Here is a 20,888-nt window from a genome sequence, read left to right as displayed (position 1 = left end):
TGACTGGGGCATCTGTGGAGCTGGAGGTGTGTGAGCTCGGGTGGGCAGCCGATGCCCAGCCGGGGCAGGGGCTCACATCCTGCCTCTCCTTCCAGGTGGGGGGCTGCTGCTGGTGCTCCCGATCTCTGGCTGCCCCCAGGAAGCCCCTGCCACCCGTGCAGCGCTGTGACGGGAGAAGGGGCTTCACTTCGCTTCCTTTCTTCTTCCTCATGTGCAGCCTAAATACCTTCTTAATTTCATCTCATTATTTCCTGCCTAAATAATTCCCGTTTCTCCTGGGGACCGTTTTTAAACCTTTGATCTTCTCTGAAGTCTCACAGTCCTGATGACGTCCTTTCTGTTTAAATGAATCAAATGCCTTTTTGACTCATGATTTATAAATTTGCCCACAGAGGAACAGAGGCAGCCCTGACATGGCACACCTTGAAATCACCCACCATGTCTGTGGCCGGTGCCAAAGTACCCTGGGCTGTTCCAGAGCCCCTTCCAGCCGGACCTCCATGCCTGGCTCCTTTGCTTCCCTGCTGCATGTCACTCTCCGCCTGCCTCCCTCTGCCCTCTCACCCCACTCTGCAGCTGACAACCGGGTTGCCTGGGCTCAGGCCCTGGGAATGGCCATCTCCGGGTCAGGAGAAGGGTGAATGTGCTGGTGGTTGATGGATGCCGTCTCCTGGGAGTGGGGCACAGCTGCTGTGCTGCACAGCCCTGGCCCCCCATCTCCTGGGGATCGTGGATGCAGAGTACAGCTGAGGGGAGGGAGAGGAGCAGCTGTGCAGGTACCAGCGTCCTGGGCACTGCCTCGGTGCTGAGGCAGTGCTGGAAAGGCTGGAAGACAGAGGGTGTTGCCCAGGATGAATGTGATGAGGATGAATGTGTTGCTCCATAGTGCAGCGACACAGAAGTTGGGGAGCATGTTGTCCCCGAGCCCAGGGGATGGTGGCTGGGAGGGCTGAACACTCCTCCAGGATGAACCAGGGTTCTGGCAATGGAGAATACCAGGAGAGACCCCTGTGCCATGGCCAGACCTCTCCTGCATCTTTGCTGTGTTGACAAGGACAGACCTCCTCTCCAAGCCATTAGGGAAGCAGCTAATTAAGGTCTGTAATGTGCCTGGGAGGTCAGCAGGAGATGTGCCAGCATCACAGCATCTCCCAGAGCCTGCACTGGGGCAGGATCTTCACACAGTGCCCAGGGACAGGGGGAGCTGCCCTGCTCCTCCTCATTCCATTGTGCACTTAGTCCTGGTGCTGGTGGGGTGATGCAGTGCCCAAGGCCCCAGGACAGAACCCAATGTTCCCTGCCTCAGCTGGGCTTAGGATAGCAGGCTCCTGGCTGGGATGTCCCAATGCTCCCAGTAGCCCTCGGCATGGCTCCAGCAAGGCTGGGCAGTGGGGAGAGAGCCTGTACAAATATTATTGTTGTTATTATTCCCCATAAATATATGCAGGCACTTAACGACCTTGGCATGGAGCATTTCCTGGGGATTCATGACCAGTTGGTATTAATGGTCTTTAGCTGCACCTCAGGCCATCAGCACCTCCCAGCCCATCATTAATCCACAGGAAATGTCTCAGGCATCGATCCTCATTGCTTAATTAATAAATGCAACTTGTCTCCTGCCTGAGATTTAGAGGTACTCACTGCTTCTCTCCCTGCTGCTTTGAAGGTGACTTTTTTAGCACAGGTCCCTCATGCTGGGAGGCCCTCGTGGGATTTTGTTTCCTGGCATTCATGTGGGTGTGGGCTGTGGCAGCAGGAAAGTCTTTTCTCTCCTGGGCGGGAGGGAAGGAACTGAGCCGCTGTTGGGTTTGGGGTTTCTCCAGCTAATGTGGCACAGCACAAGGAGCACATCTTTCCCACCAAACCCAAAGGCTTGATTACCTTCAGCCGAGTGCATCCAAGAGCCTGGGCGAGAAGTAGCGTGAGCCAGCGTGGAAGAACGTGGCAATTCTCCAAGGCCTTAGCAGGTTCTATAATAATCGATGTTTTTTGCCCATGAGTCACAATTCATCTCTAATCTTCCTCGGGGGAGGTGGGATTTGCTATCTTTAGTGCTCACGGCTGCCGCTTCCCCGGGCTGAGCATCCCGCTGAGCCTGGACTCCTGCTGCAGGGATGCTGACTGGGCAGCCGGCGCGGAGACGCGGCCGCGTTTCAATCCTGTTCCCTGTTTCTCTAGCCTTTACCACCAGCTGGCTTTGTGCACTGGGTGCCGCAGTATAAATCATGTTAATTCCTGAGATGCTTTTCCGCGGTAAGTCTGAAATTCCCATTTTGGTTCGCTGGCTTGCCTGGCGAGCTAAATTATTTTCATAGCCCCTTAAGGGCATATTGTCAGCCCAGACTTATTGCCGTTATACACCATTTCTGAAACATTAATATCTCTTCTAAATATAGTGTATTGACAAGGTATCTGGTATAGTGTAAATCCTTGGGACATTTGATCCAGATCATTAAAACTGAGTGAAGGAAGGGAGGAATAGATCAAGTTACCTTGCTGCTCTTAATTCAAACAAGCGATGAATTATTCATTCCGCTATTAATTCTACAGTCCTCCTGCTTTTTATTTATTTCTCTCTTTATTTTTTTTTTTCCTCCCAGATAGACAGCTCCAAAAGGATGCTCAGGCACTGGTGAGGGGAGATTTGCCTGCTGGAGGATGGGGTGCACAGGGCTGGGCTGCCTGGCAGTGCTGGCCGTGCTCTGCGGGGCTCTCGAGGATGCTCCCAGCAGAGGTAAGAGCCTGGTCCCAGCTCCCAGTGGGCTGGATGGGCATCCATGGTCCCTGAGGAGGGGAGGGCCGTTTGCAGGTGCCACAGTGGCTCTGGGGTGCCAGTGGGTTCCAGCTCTCCAGCAGGGAGAGGGTCTGGCTCAGGCCAGGGGCAAGGAGCTGGGATCTGGAGTCGCCGTGTGTGGCAGCAAGTGTGGGACACTGCTCCGTGCTTGGCTTTCTGCTTCATGCTTACCTTACTGAGGATTGCAGGTAGGGGTTGTCCTGTTGTGGTGTACAGGTGCTTTGGTGAAGGGTTTGTTAGCTTCTGGAGTTGCACTTGCCTATATAAATCTGTATACGCCTACAGATTTATATGTATACAGGTATGTGTGTGTGGCAGGCATGCAATAAACCTCTCACCTTATCCGGATGAAACGTCCCCCAGGATGCAGAGCAGGGTTAGCAGATGACACAGTAATTCAGGGGATAGGATGGGCCAAGCAATCCCCCATCCCAAAAACAGCAGGGCCTTTATCACAGAAGGGCTGTGCCAGAAATCAAAACCCATCCCTGACCCTGGTGCAGGTGCTCCTGAGGCCACACCACTGCCCTGTGGTACCTGCTCACACCCCACCTACACGCACCTGGGCTTCCCAGAGCACCCCAAGGCTCCCAGCCCTTCATCCATCCATCTGCCTGCACCGTGGCTACTCACTTCTCCCGCAGGCTCCCCTCTTGGGTATTTATTTCAACAACGTTATTCCTTCCGTACCAGCCCCATATTACTTCACTGCCTATCCCCAGCAATTAGCAAGGTGATTTTAGATCTGGCCAGACACACACACGTGGTGCTGCATCCCACACATCCCAGGACCCCCCTTGCTGGAAGGTCACCATGCCAGTGAGCACGATGAAAAGCGATGTGCACAGGCTGACTATTGATTTGCAATATACTTGGCCCAGATTGATGGCAGTGAGCGCCCAGCCTTGTTTGGGAACCCACACATGTCTCCTGGGGGCTATGCAGGGTCTGCATCCCTCCCAGACATGATGTATGTACCCCCTGTATCAGCCTCTTCACCCCAGCCCTAATCAGACCCAGGGGCAAGTGACAGCCGGCCCCCTCTCAGCCTTATTTTATAATAACCATGTCTCAGTATAAAGATTTCATTAGGAAATCGATCCCTACATGCATAACTCATTGTTCAGCAGATCGAGCCCTTCACCCCTGTTTCTCCCAGCTCAAATTCTCTGATACCACCATTATATGGAGGGAGCGTGGTCAGTGGGAGGCACAAAGCTGAAGGGCTGGGCAGCTGGGGCACTGGCGAGCCTGGAACCACTGAGCCTTTAAAACTCACTCCCAGCTTCCTTTTTCCCTGCCCTAAACAGGTGTGGATGCTGTGCTGTCACTGGCAGGACAAGCTCAAGGGCACAGCTGAGCCCTGCTGCAGCCCCCACAGGGGCAGCATGGGGCAAAGGGGTTGCATGGAGGGATGAAAGGTGATGGGGGCACACGCATCCTCCAGGGAGAGTGGGTGGACAAGCCCAGTGGAGGTCTGCAGGATTCTGGTGTTTTGGTAGTGTGGTGATGGGATGGAGCTGGTGCTGTGCATCCTGTCTCCATTCTTTTGGGCTTCCCCTGGAAAGGGGACATCACACCCACCTCTGTGTCCCTCAGGCATCAAATGCGGGGGAGTGCTTTCAGCACCCTCTGGCAATTTCTCCAGCCCCAACTTCCCGGGGCTGTATCCCTACGAGACGGAGTGCACGTGGCTCATCGTGGTGGCCGAGGGCTCCTCCGTCCTGCTGTCCTTCAGCCACTTCGAGCTGGAGTACCATGACGCCTGCGCCTACGACTACCTCCAGGTCTACAATGGGGCTGCCCGGGACCGGGGCAACCTTCTGGGCACCTTCTGTGGCCACAGGCCCCCACCACCCTTCTCCTCCGCCTGGCACGTCATGGCAGTGGTCTTCCGCTCCGACCGGCACGTGGCCAAGCACGGCTTTGCCGCTGCCTACAGGAAAGGTAGCAGGGAGGGGTGGTGGTCACCGAGCATCCGTCCATCCATTCTCTTCCACTGCCCTCATCATCATCCTTGCCTCCTTGCAGATGCCTGCGGTGGGCAGCTGACGGGGCTCTCTGGGGAGATCACCAGCCCCCGCTACCCCGAGAGCTACCCCAACGATGCCGAGTGCCGCTGGAGCATCGGGGGGGCCAGCAGTGGTGGCCCCCTCACCCTGGTGTTTGCTGACTTCCAGATGGAGGGGGGCCAAGGCTGTGGCTTTGATTATGTGGCCCTTTTTGATGGCCCCACCGTCACTGCCCCCCGCCTGGGACGTTACTGCGGCAGCACCCGCCCGCCCCGCACCATCTCCTCCACCCCGCACCTCCTCATCGTCTTCAAGTCGGACTTCAACATCGGTGGCAGGGGCTTCAAGGCCCATTTCTACTCGGGTGCGGGGGTCTCAGGGTGGTGGGGCAGTGGGAAGGACATGGGGACAGGCACTGGGTTGGGGTGGGGATTCTCTCCCTCCCAGCAGCAAGAGGAGATGATATGGGGGATCTTTGGGGAGATCCCATGAGATGATGGTGTGAAGTGTAAGCCATCACACAATGCAAATGGCATCATTGTGGCTATTCCAAGCCCTGGGCTGTCCTTCTCTTGAGCAAGAGCCACCCTTCTCTGTTATTCATGCCATTCCCTGGGTAGATGGGTTTTCCCATGTGCTCCTATATGACTTTGGCTACCTTGGGAATTTCCATCCCCCAAAAGCGCTGGTTGTCCGTCAGCCAAATGCAAGGCAGGGAGCAGTGAGGTGAAGGGCAGAGCATCCTTTAGCAGTAAAACAACTGATCACTCATCCACACCCAGGGAGCTTCAGGTTTGCTTTTGATTTTTCCTTTCCCCTTTTTTCCCTGAGCAGGTGAGTGCCAGGAGGTGTTCAGCACCATCAAAGGGAATTTCTCCAGCCCTCAGTACCCCAACTTCTACCCCAACAACCTCAAGTGCCAGTGGAGCATCCAGCTACCCCCAGGCTACCGCATCAAGGTCTTCTTCCTGGACATGGAGCTGGAGGGCCGGAGCAGCCTGACAGGTGGCTGTGACTATGATCACTTGTCTGCCTTTGATGGTGGCACTGAGAATGGATCCCTGCTGGGACGGTGGTGTGGGCGGGAGAGCCTGGCTCCCATCACCTCCCGCAGCAACCGGCTGCTCCTGGTCCTCCACACTGACCGCAACACGGCCAAGAGGGGCTTCTCCATCTCCTATGTGGGAGGTAAGGTCCCACTTGGGTGCTCCTCAGTGCTTTAGTTCCATTGGGACATGCCTGAGACCATGTAATTTCCAGAAGGATCATCAGTGAAGGTTCCTGTCTGCAGGAGCAGAGCCCATGGCTCCTTAGGGATGGGGTGGAGGAAGACGTGGCAAGTGAGCTCCACTTCATGTTTAGTATTCAGGAGATGCTTTCCAACTTCGAATTCTGTGTGTCTGCCACTGCTGTGCTCCTGTTCCTCTCTCAGGGTGTGAGGGAGAGAAAACCAGGGGGTTTTTAATGGGCCAAAGCCCCAGAGAAGGTGATCAGCTCAAACATCACAACCTTGTTTCCTGCTCCCCTGGATGCTCCGGCCTTGCCAGCACACAGCTGAGCAGGCAGACATAAACCATATCCCCTCCTCCATTGGCAGCAGCACGGGAGGGCAGGACCCCCGGGGCACAGCATTCCCAAATCCACCTGGCCAGCCCTGCCTGGCACATCCCTGCTGCTGGCATGCCCTGTGTCCCAGCCAGCATGTCCACAGCTGGTGGGAGGAGCGGTGTGTAACCTTCCTCCTCTATTTGCCAACCTTTGCACCTCAAACGCCAGCAAATTTATGGCGTTTGTTGTATTTCAAGATAATTACATCCGAGCTGACCTGTGGGTCAGGGATGATTCAGCCAGGGGCAGCCTTTCCAGAGGGCTGTAGCCAGAGCAGGGCTGCTGGACTGGCAGCACAGGCAATGCAGGGACTGGCCTAGGTTTTATCCCTCAGCTGCAAAATTGTTCCTTATTTCCAGTGTAGCAGAAAGGATTTGGAGGTATGTGGCTCTTGGAGTTAGAGATGGGATGGAGTTTTATCCTGAGCCTCTGCAGCCTCTGGAGGGAGAGCAGTGGTACTGAACATTTAGTAGAGCTGTCTGTCCCTGTCCTTGTCCCACTGTTTTCTCACTGTTTACAGCCGTGTGCAGGGAGAGTATCTTGGTGTCTGTGACTGGTCATGGAGAAACCCTGCTCCAGAGGGAGCAGCCTGCAGACAGATAAATGGGGTGCTACCACAGAGAGGGGTGTGACATCTCCCAGCTGCCCAAGGCTCCTGCATCCCCTGGTACACACTGCCAGATGCATGCTAGGGGAGGACAAAGGCTTGGATGTGAAACTGAGCCTCCCTCCATAGAGCTGAGCCTGCCGGCTATGTTTGCCCAGTGACTCCGGCATCTGCTTGTGATTAACATCCTGCGTGGCACACCCAGCTGCCAGCACTGCCAGGAGAGCAGCTGCTCCCACCGGACACACCAGCCTCTCCCTGCCACCAGCTTCCTCAGGAGCCCGCAGATGCAGAGGGGCACCTCAGTCTCTGCATCCACACCCACAGCCCTTCAGCCATGCAGATATTTCCCTTTCAGGCCCACCAAAAGGCATGGCTTGGGCAGGGCGTGTGTGATTTATGGCCATTGAATGAAAGCCTTCACACCAGGAGAGAGGATCCACTTTCCCCTCTTGATCTAATGCACTTTAGTTATTTGGTAAATCTTCTAATGGTTTTATAATGCACTAAGCGAAGGAAAGTGACACTATTTTTTCGTATTGATTTTATTGCATCTTCCCAGTTTCATAAGGCCGAGATTCAGAGGGAGCTGGAATAATTCAATAATTCATATTGCCCAAGTGGTTAGTTCAAGCTGAGCAAGGATTCACTCTAAAGAGGGGGGTATTTTTCCTCCCTGCTTCTTTCCCTGTGTGGATCCTTTCTACATCCAGAAAGGCCAAACACAGTGCTAGAAGGAGTGATGGAGAGGGACTGGGGTCACCATTGCTCTACATGTGCACCCTGTTTTCTGTCCCAATAGTTGTGCCCATGAACGTCAGCTGCACCCGGACAGACTTCCACATCCAGATCCCTGTGCAGTCCCTGGCCCAGCTGGAGAGGAGTAGGATTTATTTGGGGACCCCCTCCTGTGCAGCCCAGGTGGTTGGCAGGAACTTTAAAATACACACCAGATTCGACACCTGTGGCAGTGAATCCCAGGTAAGCAGTCAGCAAACCCTCCTTTAAAGCAAGCTGTGTACATGGTTAGCCTTGTGCTGGCTGCAGAGAGGTATTCCTGGTCCCTCTCACATTTTCCCAGTAGATACTGGCCTGATTCATGGCCAGCCCCTCCAAAACCCTGAGGAGCCGTGTCCCTTGTCTTGCAGAGACGCAACAACACATCTGTCATCGTCAGCACCCTCTACCTCGATTTTTCAGTGGGAGACCAGGAGGACATCCACCAGTATGAGGTGCAGTGTGAGCCAAAGAGGAAGGAAGCCTCAGTGACCCTTATCACTGGCCCTGATCCACCCAGGCTCAGCCAGGCAGAAAACCTGGTGGATGCCCAGCAGCGGGAGGGGGAAGCGATGGACACCCGTGAAATCAAGAGCCAGGACACCAGTGACATCGTCTTCATCAGCATCTGCATCCTGGCTGGACTCCTCATGGTCATCGCAGTGGTGGGGCTGGTGCTTCTCTAGGATGCTCCTTCCAGGCTCCAGGGACTGCAGTCCTGCCTGGGGCAGAAAGGCACCCCAAAATCCACCCTCACCCCAGGCTGAGCCCTAACACAGCTGCCCAAACAGAGACACAGCTCCCAGGCCCTGAAACTGAGCGTGAACCCAACCTCCACGTTCTCCAAGTGCCTGAAAAATCTGGGCAATAGGCAGCCGTTTCCCTTCCCAATTTGTTTTCCTCTGTCTCAATCTGTCCATTTGGCTCAGGAATGCAATTCTTGCACTCCCTAACTCTTCCCGCACCTGCTTCAATTTGTTTTCCCTGTAGTGCTGCTGCTTTCAGGAAGGGAACGTTGTTTGCCGATGGCTGCAAATCTTCCTGTCAATTATTTCTAGCTGAGTTCTTGGAGGTACAAACCATCCCCAAATGTAGCTATATTCCCAACAAATGTTCTCTGTGCTCCCGGCCCGTGCTTGGGGGAGAACTGTGGAGCTGTGTTATAGGGATCTCCACCTGGCACACGCAGATGTAGCTCATGTAGGTGCTCCCGGGTGATGTTTCTGGGTATCTGTGGGTGATGTGATGAGATGCATTCGCTGTGCCCTGGAGCTCCTCGTTTGATCTTCTCATGTTGTCTCACCTTCTTGCAGGACTCATCTGAGCGCCTCAGCCACCAGCAGCTGGAGGGGAGGAGAAAAATCCTCTTCTCCTCTGTGTTTTCCTCCTTTACAGCATATCCAAGTGTCCATGGCTGCAAACTTTCTACAGCATTACTCCTGAAGTCTGAAAATATGGGCAAATCCTGCTATGGCTTGGGGAGATGTTGGAGCATGGAGGTTTTGGTAACCCTGTAAAGACAACCTTGGCAGGAGGGGCTGGCTCCCCTGGGACCTCAGTGACACCAGACCTCCACTCGTGGTTCCTGCAGAAGGTGAGCTCAGCACCTGAGAGCAGGACAATAAAGAGTCCTGTGATTGTCTGCCCCTCCAGAAAACTGGGGATCCTCACCAAGAGCCCTGATGGATGGCTGAATAACCCCTGCCTGCCTCTTTTGCCACCGCAGCACAAAGGACATTCCCCTTTGGCATCCAAGAGGGAGTGGCTGTCACAGAGCAGCCTGTGTTCATCCCTGTGGGTCAGAGCCAGCATGTGTCAAAGCCACATGAAATCTTGCTATGGAAAGAGGCCACCCCTCCTCCTCCAGCCTGTGTGAAACACACTGCAGTGCATGGAGAGATCCTAAAGTGTCCCAGTGTGGTCATTCAGGGGCACAGCAAACCCCTTGTGCTGCTGAATCCAGCATTTAGCAGGGACTGATAGGAGAGTCCTGTCAGTGAAAGGCTGCCCTGACTGATGTCCTGCTTCCCTCTGGGAGAATTCTGTACATCAGAGCATCAGAGGAAGCAGCAGCAAAGGAATAGGATGATGATCGAGCAGCTTTTCCTCCTGGATTGCACCAGCCCTGAGAGAGTGTCTGGGGAGGGAAGAAGGCACAGAGCTGCGCATGCCTCCTAATGAGGAGCCTTCGTTATCGGAGCCTGGATTGATTTGGCGTTTGTTGGTGCAACACATCGGCAAATGTGAGATTTCCGAGGGAAATATTTGCCAGCACGGTTAAGCTCCATTAAGGGAATGTTTTGAGAGCCTGTTGTGTGCAGAGATGGTAAACAAGGCCAGCCCCCCCCGCTGCCTGCAAAGCCTCGCTGCTGCTTAATTGCTGGGTGTAGAACTGTCAGCTTGAGACCATAGTTACAAGATTTGACAGCTGAAAGAAACTTAAAGATATAATTAACCTTCTTGGTGGCCCAGATTTTGCTGAAACAGGTGAGCACTGCGGCTGCTCGTGCCTGGCGGGGAGCCCACAGCACCCAGCAGCATCCAGCCCTTGCCTGCAGGACAGGCACCTCCTCGCCCAGCTGGAGCCTCCAGAACCCTGTGGTTTGCAGGAAAAAAGGCTTTACTGGATAGCTGTTGGTGTTGCACTCAAATAAGGAGTTGGACCTGGTTGCCCCAGGGAGGGTTTCCACTTCTGGCTCCAGTTCACAACCACTCGAGCATCCCTGGGTGCAGTGCTCGCCTGCACACATCTCTGCGGATGCAGGACTGCAGCTGTGGGAGCAGCTCTGCTCCTGAGTCAAGGGGGTCCCCAGCACTCCCAGGCCTGCAGGAGTCATGGACAGGGTGATTAATGCAACTTGAATGCCTCCAAAAGCCCTTTACCCACTTGTTTCTGATGGCATTCACAGCTGCATCTGCCACCAGCAGTGAGCCACTTGAGCCAGTCATCCCACTTGGAGCAAGGAAAGCCGCTGGTCCTCACCAAACACCCACTCTCCTCAGCCTCCAATCATCCTCTACCATGTGTCAGCCTCTCCACTAGATTTAGGGATCCAATCTCTCTCTGCCCTGCAGGAATGGCATCCTCTGTTAAGCCGGCTGGGGACAGAGCCTAGCAGAGGAGGGGCACTGCCCAGGTAATTTCCTGAAACAAACCCTTCTTCTCATGTAAGAGCTGCTCAGATGAGTGGCGAACAGATACCAGGAATCCATCACCAGCACTCCTTCCCTCCACCATGCTTGTGGTGCTCACACATCAGGCCTCTGTTTCCCTCCTTAGCGTTTGCCTGGTGCTTCCCGAGCAAGCGGGAGAGCGGCGGGCACGGGCAGCACTCCCGTTGCTCATCTGATTATTTATTTAGAGCATGATGATTGGATTGAGCCGGGCTGGATGCAGCCACCCCATTTCCTGGCTTTGCTTATGGACGTGGAGTCGTGTCTCTCTGGAGCAGACAAAGGCTTGGCTGTTGTGCGGGAGGGAGAGGCTCTGTTATCCCTCTGCAAACATCTGCGTGCGAATCCGGTGAAGAACTGTTGGAAAATTGTAGATCATAGAAAACAGGACTGCAAGAGCCCCCAGGGGATCAATTGGTTCATTCCTCTCCTTCCCTGGGGAAATCGCTCCTGCTGCAGAGAAGCTGTGCTAAAATATCCGAAAAATCTCAGCCATGCTCTCTGTGTTTTCTCTATTTACCAGGAAGGTTTTCCTGATGTGTCACACTGTGAGGGTGTGCTGCTGCGGGATGTGCTTTTGTGCTGCTGCACTGGACAAGACAATGATGATGGAAGTGCCCCAAAATGAGCACTGCTGCTGGCACAAGCTCCCTCTTCCCAGAGGCCCTGGGCACTGGGCAGGACCAGGCATCCCACTGGGGGGCCCAGCAAGCACAGGGTGTCGTGATCCACCCCTTCCCAGGCGATTTATTCTATGGAATGTTCACTATAAATTTTCTGTGGAGACACCCACGGTCCTCCAGTGATTTCTTCCCTCTTCCCCTATTCCTCTGCTCAGGGTGTTATTTGTCTTTTCAGTTTTTATACTCTAATCCCACAGTCTGGGAATGGGATGCTTGTGACACCCAGGGAGCCAGTGCTGGAGCTGAGCCCCATGACTGAGGATGCTGGTGGTGTGCATCCTCTGCATCCTCTCCTCAAACATTTTTGGTAATTTAACAGGGACTGGCCCTTGGGAAAGCACAAGGGGATGGAGCAGGGGCAGGTTTGCTGCTCCTCAGGGTGGTTTTCTTGGGGGTTGGTGTATAAGGCCAGGAGGCCACCAGCTACTTTTGCCATCAAGCCAGTCATGGCTCTCCAGGAGCTTGGCATGGATGGGTCTGTGTTTGTGGTTTTGTGCTGGGAAGGACAAAGCTTTCCAGGTACCCACTGGAGACCCTGGCCACAGTGACACTGATCCTGCCATGAGGGTGTCACTGCCTTGGGGATCCAGATAGCTTCTGGAGACCCTGGCCACAGTGGCACAGATGAGGAGGCAGTAGTCAGGCAGCCCAGCCATCTGGGAAAACATAATGGATCAAGCATATGGACAATTAAAAATGCAATGACGGCATTTACCGGGAGCTGTTTTCCAAGCTTATTTTAAGCCCTGTTTCCTGATCATCACAGCCCCGGGGACAGCGAGGGCCCTGCTCGTGGGGATTTTGGTGTGTGGAGGCTGAGTGCTCCGTGATGGGTGGGAGAGTTCACAGCTGGATTTTGAGCTTACAGTCATGTCTCTGTGGCAGCTTTGGAGGGTACAGATTTGATCCTGCCTTCTCCTTCTGGCTGGCTCTGCATGTTGCAGCCCTTCTCCTCCTCTTCCCTCTGTCTGGGACAGGAGTGCAGTGTTTGCAATGTGAACATTCCAGCTTAGGCAAAATATTGGCCACAGCAGAAATTATTTTGGCTTTTTTGTTTTCCTTGCCATTGGGGCTGGCTGTGCTAGAGGAATGGTGTTTGTCCATTATAGGAGCACCCTTTATAGTGAGATAACTGCTTGCTAGATAATAATATATAATTAGCAATGATCATTCCATAATCTAGTTTAATAGACAGAGACCATGGATGTTGTTCAGGGGACTGCCAGCACAAGAATTGGAGCATCATTAATTGCAGTGTAACCCTGGTGTGGGCTTCCCTTTTTTTGCTTCCAGGGACATGTCAGAGTTCCTTTGTGCCTCAGTTTCCCCTCCTGTGAGGTGCCAGTCCATCCACCTGAATGTTGCTGTGCCCTGCATGGAGGAGCAGGGCTTTGCTGGTTGTGGTCAGCTGGGCTGGGGAATTCCCTCGTGTGTTTCCCTCCCTCTACCTCTTCTTTTCTGCTTCCCTCTGTCCCTTCACTGCTCCAGCCCCCAATTTCTGCTCCATAACATACCCTGGGAGGGAAGTTCCTGGAGCCTCCTTTGGGCTCCAAAGGGCATTTTTGGTTGCTCCTTGCCTTAATGTCTCTTAATCCAGAGCCAGTTTAGCCAACCCTTCATATTACAGAGCTGCCAGGGAAGCAAATGAGATCTAAAAGTTTGAGTTCTTTGTGAAGAAACCTTTGAAGAACCTCTTGAAAGCTGGTGAGCTGCTGCGCACTCTTTTCCAAATGACAGGGAGGGTCTTGTCTACTCCCATCTTCTTTCACCCAAGTAATTTGCAGCAGGACAAAGCTCTCCTGAGCTGTGCCTGCTGATGGGGAACAGAGCAAGCTGTCACCTACTGCCTTCCCAAATCTACTCTGCAGAAGGCAGGGTCAGAAGTCAGCTCTGGCAGGAGTGAATTCCCTCTTCCATCCCTCCTGGTGCTGCCTTGAGCCCACCCTGTATTCCCCAAGCATGGGGAGGGGGATCAGGAGGTGACACCTCCAGAAGGTGCTTCCCTCCTCTCTTCACTGGGTGCAACAGCTCTCTAGAGGTCTGCCAGCTTTACGTATGTACCCCTTTGCTGAAAGGAATCTGTGGGATAGGCTTAATCTGGAAGAAAAAAGGGAAAAATAAGAACTTTTCTCTAGATTGGGTGCCTCCCTCATTTAACATCTCCCCTGTAAAAAGGGAACCAGCGATTTCAAAGTCTCCATGCCAGAGAAACTGAGCACAAAGCCCCTTCATCCTCCATGTTAATCTAGACGGGTTTCCCCAGCATGAAGACTGGGCTGCATCACCCACGGGAGGGAAGGAAGAGCCAAGGACCAGCAAACTGATTCAGCAGGTAACCCAAGGCATAAATAAACAGTGTGCAGGTGACACTGTCCCATGGAGGGAATCTGTTTTTATAGACTAATTAAAAACTTCATTAGTGGCAGGTATCAAGTATCCTGTTGTCATACTCAGCATCACCCTTTGGGAAAACGAAGCCCTTTTTGGCCTACTGCTTTCCCATCTCTGTTTTTGTTTCCTTTCCCCACCTTCCCTTCTGTTTTTGTCCTTAAAGCGTTCATTCCCTGTTCCCTGAATCCCTCCTGTGCTGTGGGTCTTGAGTCCAACTCTCTGGACTCTTTCCCAGTTCCTCCAGTCAGTTTTCTGCAAAGCTGAGTCTGTGAATCCTCAGCCCAGATGTTACTGCCAGCTTTAACATCAAGATAAAGGAACTGGACCCAGAGCTTTACACTTGGGTTCCTTTGAAACAAGTTTGGGAAAAACATCAACCATTAAATAGAGGAAGTTTATAGGGGAGTTTTCTGCTCGTGTGCAGCAACTCTGCATCCCTGAAGTTACTTTCTAAATGAAAAGTATTTGGCACAGCCAGACTGTATCTGACCTGTGCGGGAAACTTCCTTGGCCTGGCCTTCCTTAGACCAGAAGTTCCTCCTTTTCAGGAATTTTGCTTCTCACATGTTACCCAAATAGAGAAAACACAGCCCAGCACCAGGAACAGGAAGCTAAAAATAAATACTGCAGGTCTTGGCGTTGCAGCTCTGATGCAAAACCTGTGTCATTCATTGATCCTGAACCCCTCCTGACAGTCCAGGATACACAAATTCAATCACAGCTGTGCAGTTTGAAGCTATTTAAGTGGGGAATGGAGCTGATTGCTTGTAAGAAATTGAGGGTTTTCCCATTTCTTGCTATAGCTTGGTCAACAAGTATTACATCTTACTGAATATTACCCACACCATCACCACTCAAGGATCTGCCAGTTTCTGCCTCCAACACACCTAACCTTAACGTCCTACAAATGAAACCTCTGTGTTCAGCTGTTTGGGGACACCTTCAATGTGTACAGGCAAAACTGGTCTTGGACTGGCCCAAGCAAACAAAACAGTGTAGATATTTTTAAGAGAACCTGCAATTATCTAATTAAATTTCAACACCTCAAGTAAATTTTGGGTGTTTCTGCTAAGGGTCTACAGAAGAAAAAAGTATCTAGCAGGTCCAAGTAATGGCAGTCAGTCATTTTTTAGGTGAAGACATGAACACCATGCCTGGAACAGCCTCAGTAATAGCTTATGGAGAAGGAGACAACTTGTGGCAGGAAAGAAATCAGAGCAAATATAGCGACAAGATTTCCAGTTTTCAATAACTAGAAAGAATTTAAACAATAGTTTGTTGCTTAGATTTGTTCACGCAAACATTCTGAACCATGTTCCTTTGGAGGAAAAAAAAAAGCCTGTAAAAGGAGTATTTCATTTTATTTAGAAAATTCATTACATGTTTTCTTTCACATTACAGTAAGAACAAGCACCATGTTTACATCATGAGTGAGGTTTGGAAGGCTGAGTGAGCTGCTCCTTGAACAGAGGCATCAGATAGCACCTATACCCTGGGGCTTTAGAAAATGCCCCAAATCACAGGATGGCTGAGATGATGGAAGTTACTGAAATCCATTTTGCATCCAGTTCTGGAATGCAGCAAAGGGAAATCACCTTGGCAAAACAGCTCTTGCCACAGGCAGGGCCCACCTGCAGCAGTCATGGCTGACTTAGGGCTAACCAGAGTTTGCAATTATCCACTAGGAATCCCCTTCCATGGACCAATTACCCTGAATTCCCAGTATTTCCAACCAGCACAGCACAGAGCTGCTCCTTTAAAAGGGTTATTCAGCTGATTACACCTGAAGATCCACATCAGGGATGGAGCTAAACTGAGCTATGACAAATGTGCAGAAGAGAGAAACAGGTGAGTCAGCAAGGATGGAAAATATACAGCAGAGTAGAAGAAACTTTCCTTGCAACAAGCCCACATGGATTTTTACCAAGTCAGATTTACAGCACCCATTCCATCATTAGTTCTTCCCTCCAGCAGCCCAGTTCATGGAGTGGTGCCAGGGAGTCACACACAGTCAGCCCTCCTGCACTCCCCTCACCACAGGGAGGGCTCCCAGTTCCAGGGAAATGCAGGCACAGGAAGTTCTCAACACCTCACTTTTTATGGCTCTGTACAAAGGCAGGGACAGTGAGTGTGCCAGCCTTGACTCCTGCTCGGGTCTCAGGTTTGTGCTTTAATGAGAAGACAAGGGCTCGCACGGCCCTGCGATACGGAGCGCTAATGAGGCGGGAACAGAGATGAAAAGCTTCGCGCTCAATATTTTCAGCCAGTGGGTGATCAATCTGAAAACAGCAAAGTATAAAATTAGATCTTTACATTTAATAAGGAGGCCAGCTGATTGAAATTGGAGTTTGCTGCTTTTCAGTGTTTCTTCATTAATCAGCTTAGATTCAAGGAAATCTGCTTCCCATCACAAGTGTAACAGGAAGAGCAATTTAATTCCACCCTAGCAATTAAAGGACAAGGCAACGTGGTCAGTGGCAGGGAACATATCCCCACCTCCAGCTGGGTGGCAGTACTTTGCCATCACAACAGGAAACTAATCTGTGACAAGCTTTGGGTATCAAGCTCAACTGCAATTATAAACTATGCTGTAGTGTCTCCATAAAGCTCACTTTTGATCTTGCTGACATAAGATACCTTGGATACTATTTTAAACTTGATTCCAACAGCAACTCTAAGACATGCCAAACACTTGGCAACTCTGCCTGGTGCTATAAAGGGAAATGTGGGCTCTCTGTGTGTAGAAGGAGGTGTAATTAAGAACGCAGAAAGGGATTTGCTAAATGTTAATTATGTAGTTATTGCTTCAACATGTGCCAAAACCTGTAATTCAGCACAGTTTAGGAAAAAATCCCCCACCCTTCAAGAAATGGTTTTAATTTCACTTCTGCCTTTTGTGATGGGGGATCTCCCATGCTTTGCATGCAGGAGATTCCAGTGAGCCAAGTAGTATTCCTGCAAGTCCTTCGCCACACAGGTTTTGCTACCCATCACTAAAAAGCCCCTTGGACCCACTCAGCCCCACCTTCCCTTCTCCTTTTTGTCAGTCTCTCAGGTGTTGGTGCAGCAGCTGTGGCTCCCCTGCCTTTATAAGCAGTTCAACTGCTGTGACCTCTGCTTGCACGTGTGGTGGCTGCAGGTGTTTTCAGGTGAGTCCTGTTCAGAGGCAATTCTGCTTTTCCCAATTCTTGTTTACCCAATGCTACTTGTTTTAGGGTGGTACCAGAGTCTTTATGTCCCACAGATTTAGACTTTACTACCAGTCTAACACCATGCATAGCTGTGCTAAGATCTAAGCTTCACCCAGCAAAGGTAAGTTCCTGCCTTTCTGAGGCATTCCTACAGCAAACCATCCTTCTATGCTGCACCAGACTGGAAGCTGGAGAGGTTGTTCTCACAGCCAGCAAACACAAAACTTTGAAATTCTTTAGTGTTTAACACTTGACTTGTCATTTAAAGGATAATTAATGAATAAATTGAAAAGGATAACTATTATGGCATTTCATAGACCAAGCAAACTATTATTAAGCCTTACAGCAAAGCCTTGTCCGTTTAGTTAAACATACCTGAGGGATCTGGTATTTATCACCACTTTATATACTGTCAACCTTACCTCTCCGTTTTTGCTATAGATTGAAATTTACAAATACTGAATTAGGAAACACCCAAAAAGTCCCACTCTTGCTTCTACAGCTGTTTAATAGGAAAAACTTCATGCTCTATTAATTTCCTCCTTCTCTTGTACAGCCCAACTGCAGTGGCTACACAAGTAATCTGTTGACAGGTTATAGAAATGACAAAATACACCTTGCTTACAATTAGCAGGTTCGCTTGGTTAACAACCAAAAAACATTATCTAGCTTGCAAATGGAGTTACTTATAAATAGGGATGTGCTGTGAATCCCTAAAAATAGGAACACCTGGTCTTGTCCCCACTCTGCTTGGCAGTAGCTCTGGCTGGAAAAGGTTTAACTTGTTCCTACAAGAAGGAAGTTTTTGAGCCACAGACAAGTGCCTCTGAATTGTACCTCTAATTCCAGGGCTTCACAGAGCAGCTTCCGAGCATTCTTCCTGAAAGCCTCAGTCTTGGGGTCGCTCCTGACCTCAATGGAGGGCCTGTTGGAGTGGTCCCTGATGAAGGTTCGCCACTCCCTGTAAATGTCCTTGGCGAGGCCGGACACGTCCGGGTCGGGGTGTTTGCGCATCTTGTTCACGGTGTGACCTGGAAAACAGGAACAGCTCTTTTGGGACTGGCAGGTGGGAAAAAACACAACTGACACCAGCCAAATCACATCTGTGCCAAAGGAGCCACACGTTTTTAACTCAGGCAGTCTCAGCAAAACAACCAAAGCATTGACACAAACATATATACAAAATGACTAGGAGCTAAGCATGGAGCCTGAGAAATAAGCAAGGAATTGTGAAAATCACCTTCCCAAGTCACCAAGGTGTGGAGCAACATTTATGGAACACAGGGCTACACTAGTTTTTTACACAGATTCTGGACCTGGTAAAAGCTTTTAAGCTTGGCCTATAAAAAATGCTGTTTTTTAACTGGAAACCCCTTTAAGGACGCAGATGTTGCTGGTGATGGCTGTAGCACTTTAACATGTGAACACCACGGTGACTCCAAGCAGAATCTTTCCTGTCGAGAGGGCCTAGCAGTGCAGAAGAGGCTTTCCCCTGCGAGGAGACAAAAGGGACCTTCCTGCTTCCAAAGGGGTGTTTTTCCCTGGCCAGGAGCGCTGTCGGCCAGGAGATGTCAGTGTTAGGCTTCAGTGGCTCTTCCAGCCCGGCGCTATTCAGACAGGAAAAATCCCGGGAAAAGCCTGAATAAGCTGAAGATAGCAAATGAAACGACAGATCAGAAGGACGGGGAAAGGGGCGGATCACATCTCTTTTTCCAGGGCTCTGTGAATACAGATCCGCCTGCTCTGATGGCAAACAAAGGCCGGGATGCTCTCCCTGCTCAGGAAAGCCAGGGACCATGCGGTCACACATTATCCCTCCCCCAAGTCCTACGGAAAAGAGGCAGGCATCGGGCTGTGCCATTTGCATGGAGCTGCCCATCTGCCGGGGATTCCTCAGGATGAGGATGCAGGAAGCCAGTCTGAGGAGATTTTCTCACACCTTCAGAGGATTCAGCCAAATCAGATAAATGAGCGCTGACAGACAGCAGAAGGAATAAAACACACAGGTACCAAGGAGAGCTCTTCAAAACTCTGACCACAAAAGGGGTGATGCAGTATTTCCTGGGAGGAATCAGAGGACAGTTGACTTTTTCAGTGCAAGCTGTGAAAACTGCAGGCTTGATATCAACAATATTTCATTGGCAGCAATTTCCTCATTTCTTAAAAAGCTTCCAGACTAGTCTCTTTGTGTACTGACAAGCCAAGCAGACACAAGACAGCCTAATATTCACAGTTTAGATAGACCAGATGTACCTATTTTAGTGGAACATAACACTTCTTTGGAAGGTATTTTCTTCTTCAGCTCCTTCAAAGCTTCCATCAGGTTCTCTTTTGGTTGCCCAGGAAGCTCAAGTATGGACTTCCATCGTTTTATGTCTTCCACAACCACAACTCTCTGGGAAAGAGAAAAGCCATTAGGGAAGTGGAACATTCTTATAAGTAAGGACACTGCCTTCATTTCAGCTAATGGGGCTGTTATCAATGCATGAATTATTGATCATGATGGGTACTTGCTTGGAATTAGAAAACCCCTGCAAATCAAGACTCTAGTAACCAGAAAGCAAAGTGAGAGGCATCACCCTGGTCTGCCAAACTCTGGGCAGGTAACAGCAAACATCTCCTGGAAGTGTTCTGAATTTAAGGAATCCATTGTATAAATGCCTCTAAATAGGAAAAGGGATTAAAGGGGAGGTGGCTGATTATCCTTAGAATCCCACTCAGATTGACTGCAAAAGTAAAATAATGCCAGCAAGGTGAGAAACAAAGCATTAGGGAACACGAATGCAGACCTGAGTACACTGCACAGCTGCAGCATTTTTCACTGGTTTTGCCACAGACCTTGACAGAACAGACTGCAAACAGTTCAAGTCTCGTATTTTGGATGTGAGGCATCTTATTCAGCAGTGGTCAGACAACTGCAGTGCTTTACGCAGTATTCTTTTGATCTCTGCCACACATCGATGAACTTTTTGGTGCAGCTAATGTTTTGCTGTTGTGTTTCTACAAGCAAGTGACCAAGAGAGGTTCAGCTCTTGTGCAGGTCTCACGCAAGACATCCATGAAGTGAACTGAAGGGATTTCCTTGCTGGGGAGGGAAGAGAGCCAGCTGGAAATACTGGCGGTGCCACCGGGCTATCCTAGAATCGTGTGCCCAGCCTGACCCTGCACCACGCCGAGTTATGGAACCCCCTCCAAGGCAGCAGAGCCCTCTGCACCTGTATAACCGCTTCCCTGCGAGGATCCCACCTCAGGCCTGCAAAGATTTCGGTGCAGGGCCGGTGTTCACACACGGCTCCTCCGCCGCCGCCCCGCGCTGCCCCGCCCGTGCCGCACCCGCTGCCGCGGGCTGACGACCCTCCTCGGCCCCGGGAGGCCGGGCCGTGCCCCCGCTCCCTCCCGCCGGTGACCTGCCTTGAGGGACTCGAGGGTGACCTGCCGGCAGACGCGAGGCCCGGGCGCGGCCCGGCGGGGGCTCTGCGGGTCGCGGGCACGGCGCACCACGAACCGGTCCATGTTAGCCCGGCCTCACGGAAGCCGCCGCCGCCGCCCCACCATTTCCGCCCGGTAGTTCCCACCAGGGGCGAGGCCCTATGGGATGGCCGGGGGTACCCAGCGGTGCGGACAACACTTCCCAGCAGGCCCCGCGCGGGA

At 51.5% G+C, this 20,888-nt stretch overlaps 2 protein-coding genes across 6 annotated transcripts; one reads left to right on the top strand and one right to left on the bottom strand.

Moving 5' to 3' along the window:
* The first annotated feature begins 1,764 nt into the window (after nucleotides 1-1,764).
* On the top strand, nucleotides 1,765-11,761 carry CDCP2 (CUB domain containing protein 2). 5 transcript variants are annotated; one of them, XM_048313546.1, is made up of 8 exons: nucleotides 1,765-1,967; nucleotides 2,179-2,253; nucleotides 2,605-2,734; nucleotides 4,394-4,741; nucleotides 4,826-5,170; nucleotides 5,641-5,994; nucleotides 7,824-8,002; nucleotides 8,170-11,761. In XM_048313546.1, exons 3-8 carry the CDS (start codon nucleotides 2,659-2,661, stop codon nucleotides 8,482-8,484), a joined length of 1,617 nt encoding a protein of 538 aa, XP_048169503.1. In that variant the 5' UTR covers nucleotides 1,765-1,967; nucleotides 2,179-2,253; nucleotides 2,605-2,658; the 3' UTR covers nucleotides 8,485-11,761. The 5 variants fall into 5 exon arrangements, 3 of the variants coding, with proteins under 3 accessions (XP_048169503.1, XP_048169502.1, XP_048169501.1); XR_007205532.1 differs by lacking the exon at nucleotides 1,765-1,967 and having other exon boundaries at nucleotides 2,006-2,253; nucleotides 2,601-2,734; nucleotides 8,170-9,392; nucleotides 11,496-11,761; XR_007205531.1 differs by lacking the exon at nucleotides 1,765-1,967 and having other exon boundaries at nucleotides 2,006-2,253; nucleotides 2,601-2,734; nucleotides 8,170-10,935; nucleotides 11,496-11,761.
* Nucleotides 11,762-15,390: 3,629 nt separating this feature from the next.
* On the bottom strand, nucleotides 15,391-20,873 carry TCEANC2 (transcription elongation factor A N-terminal and central domain containing 2). The gene is made up of 4 exons (XM_048312838.1): nucleotides 20,649-20,873; nucleotides 19,491-19,632; nucleotides 18,075-18,268; nucleotides 15,391-16,325 (listed from the first exon to the last, which is right to left on the bottom strand). The coding sequence occupies exons 1-4, from the start codon at nucleotides 20,748-20,750 to the stop codon at nucleotides 16,137-16,139; spliced, it is 627 nt and encodes a 208-aa protein (XP_048168795.1). The 5' UTR covers nucleotides 20,751-20,873; the 3' UTR covers nucleotides 15,391-16,136.
* Nucleotides 20,874-20,888: the final 15 nt, after the last annotated feature.

Source organism: Corvus hawaiiensis, chromosome 9 (genome assembly GCF_020740725.1).
Source record: "Corvus hawaiiensis isolate bCorHaw1 chromosome 9, bCorHaw1.pri.cur, whole genome shotgun sequence".
Lineage (NCBI taxonomy): Eukaryota > Metazoa > Chordata > Aves > Passeriformes > Corvidae > Corvus > Corvus hawaiiensis.
This window is presented reverse-complemented; position numbering and strand designations above follow the sequence as displayed.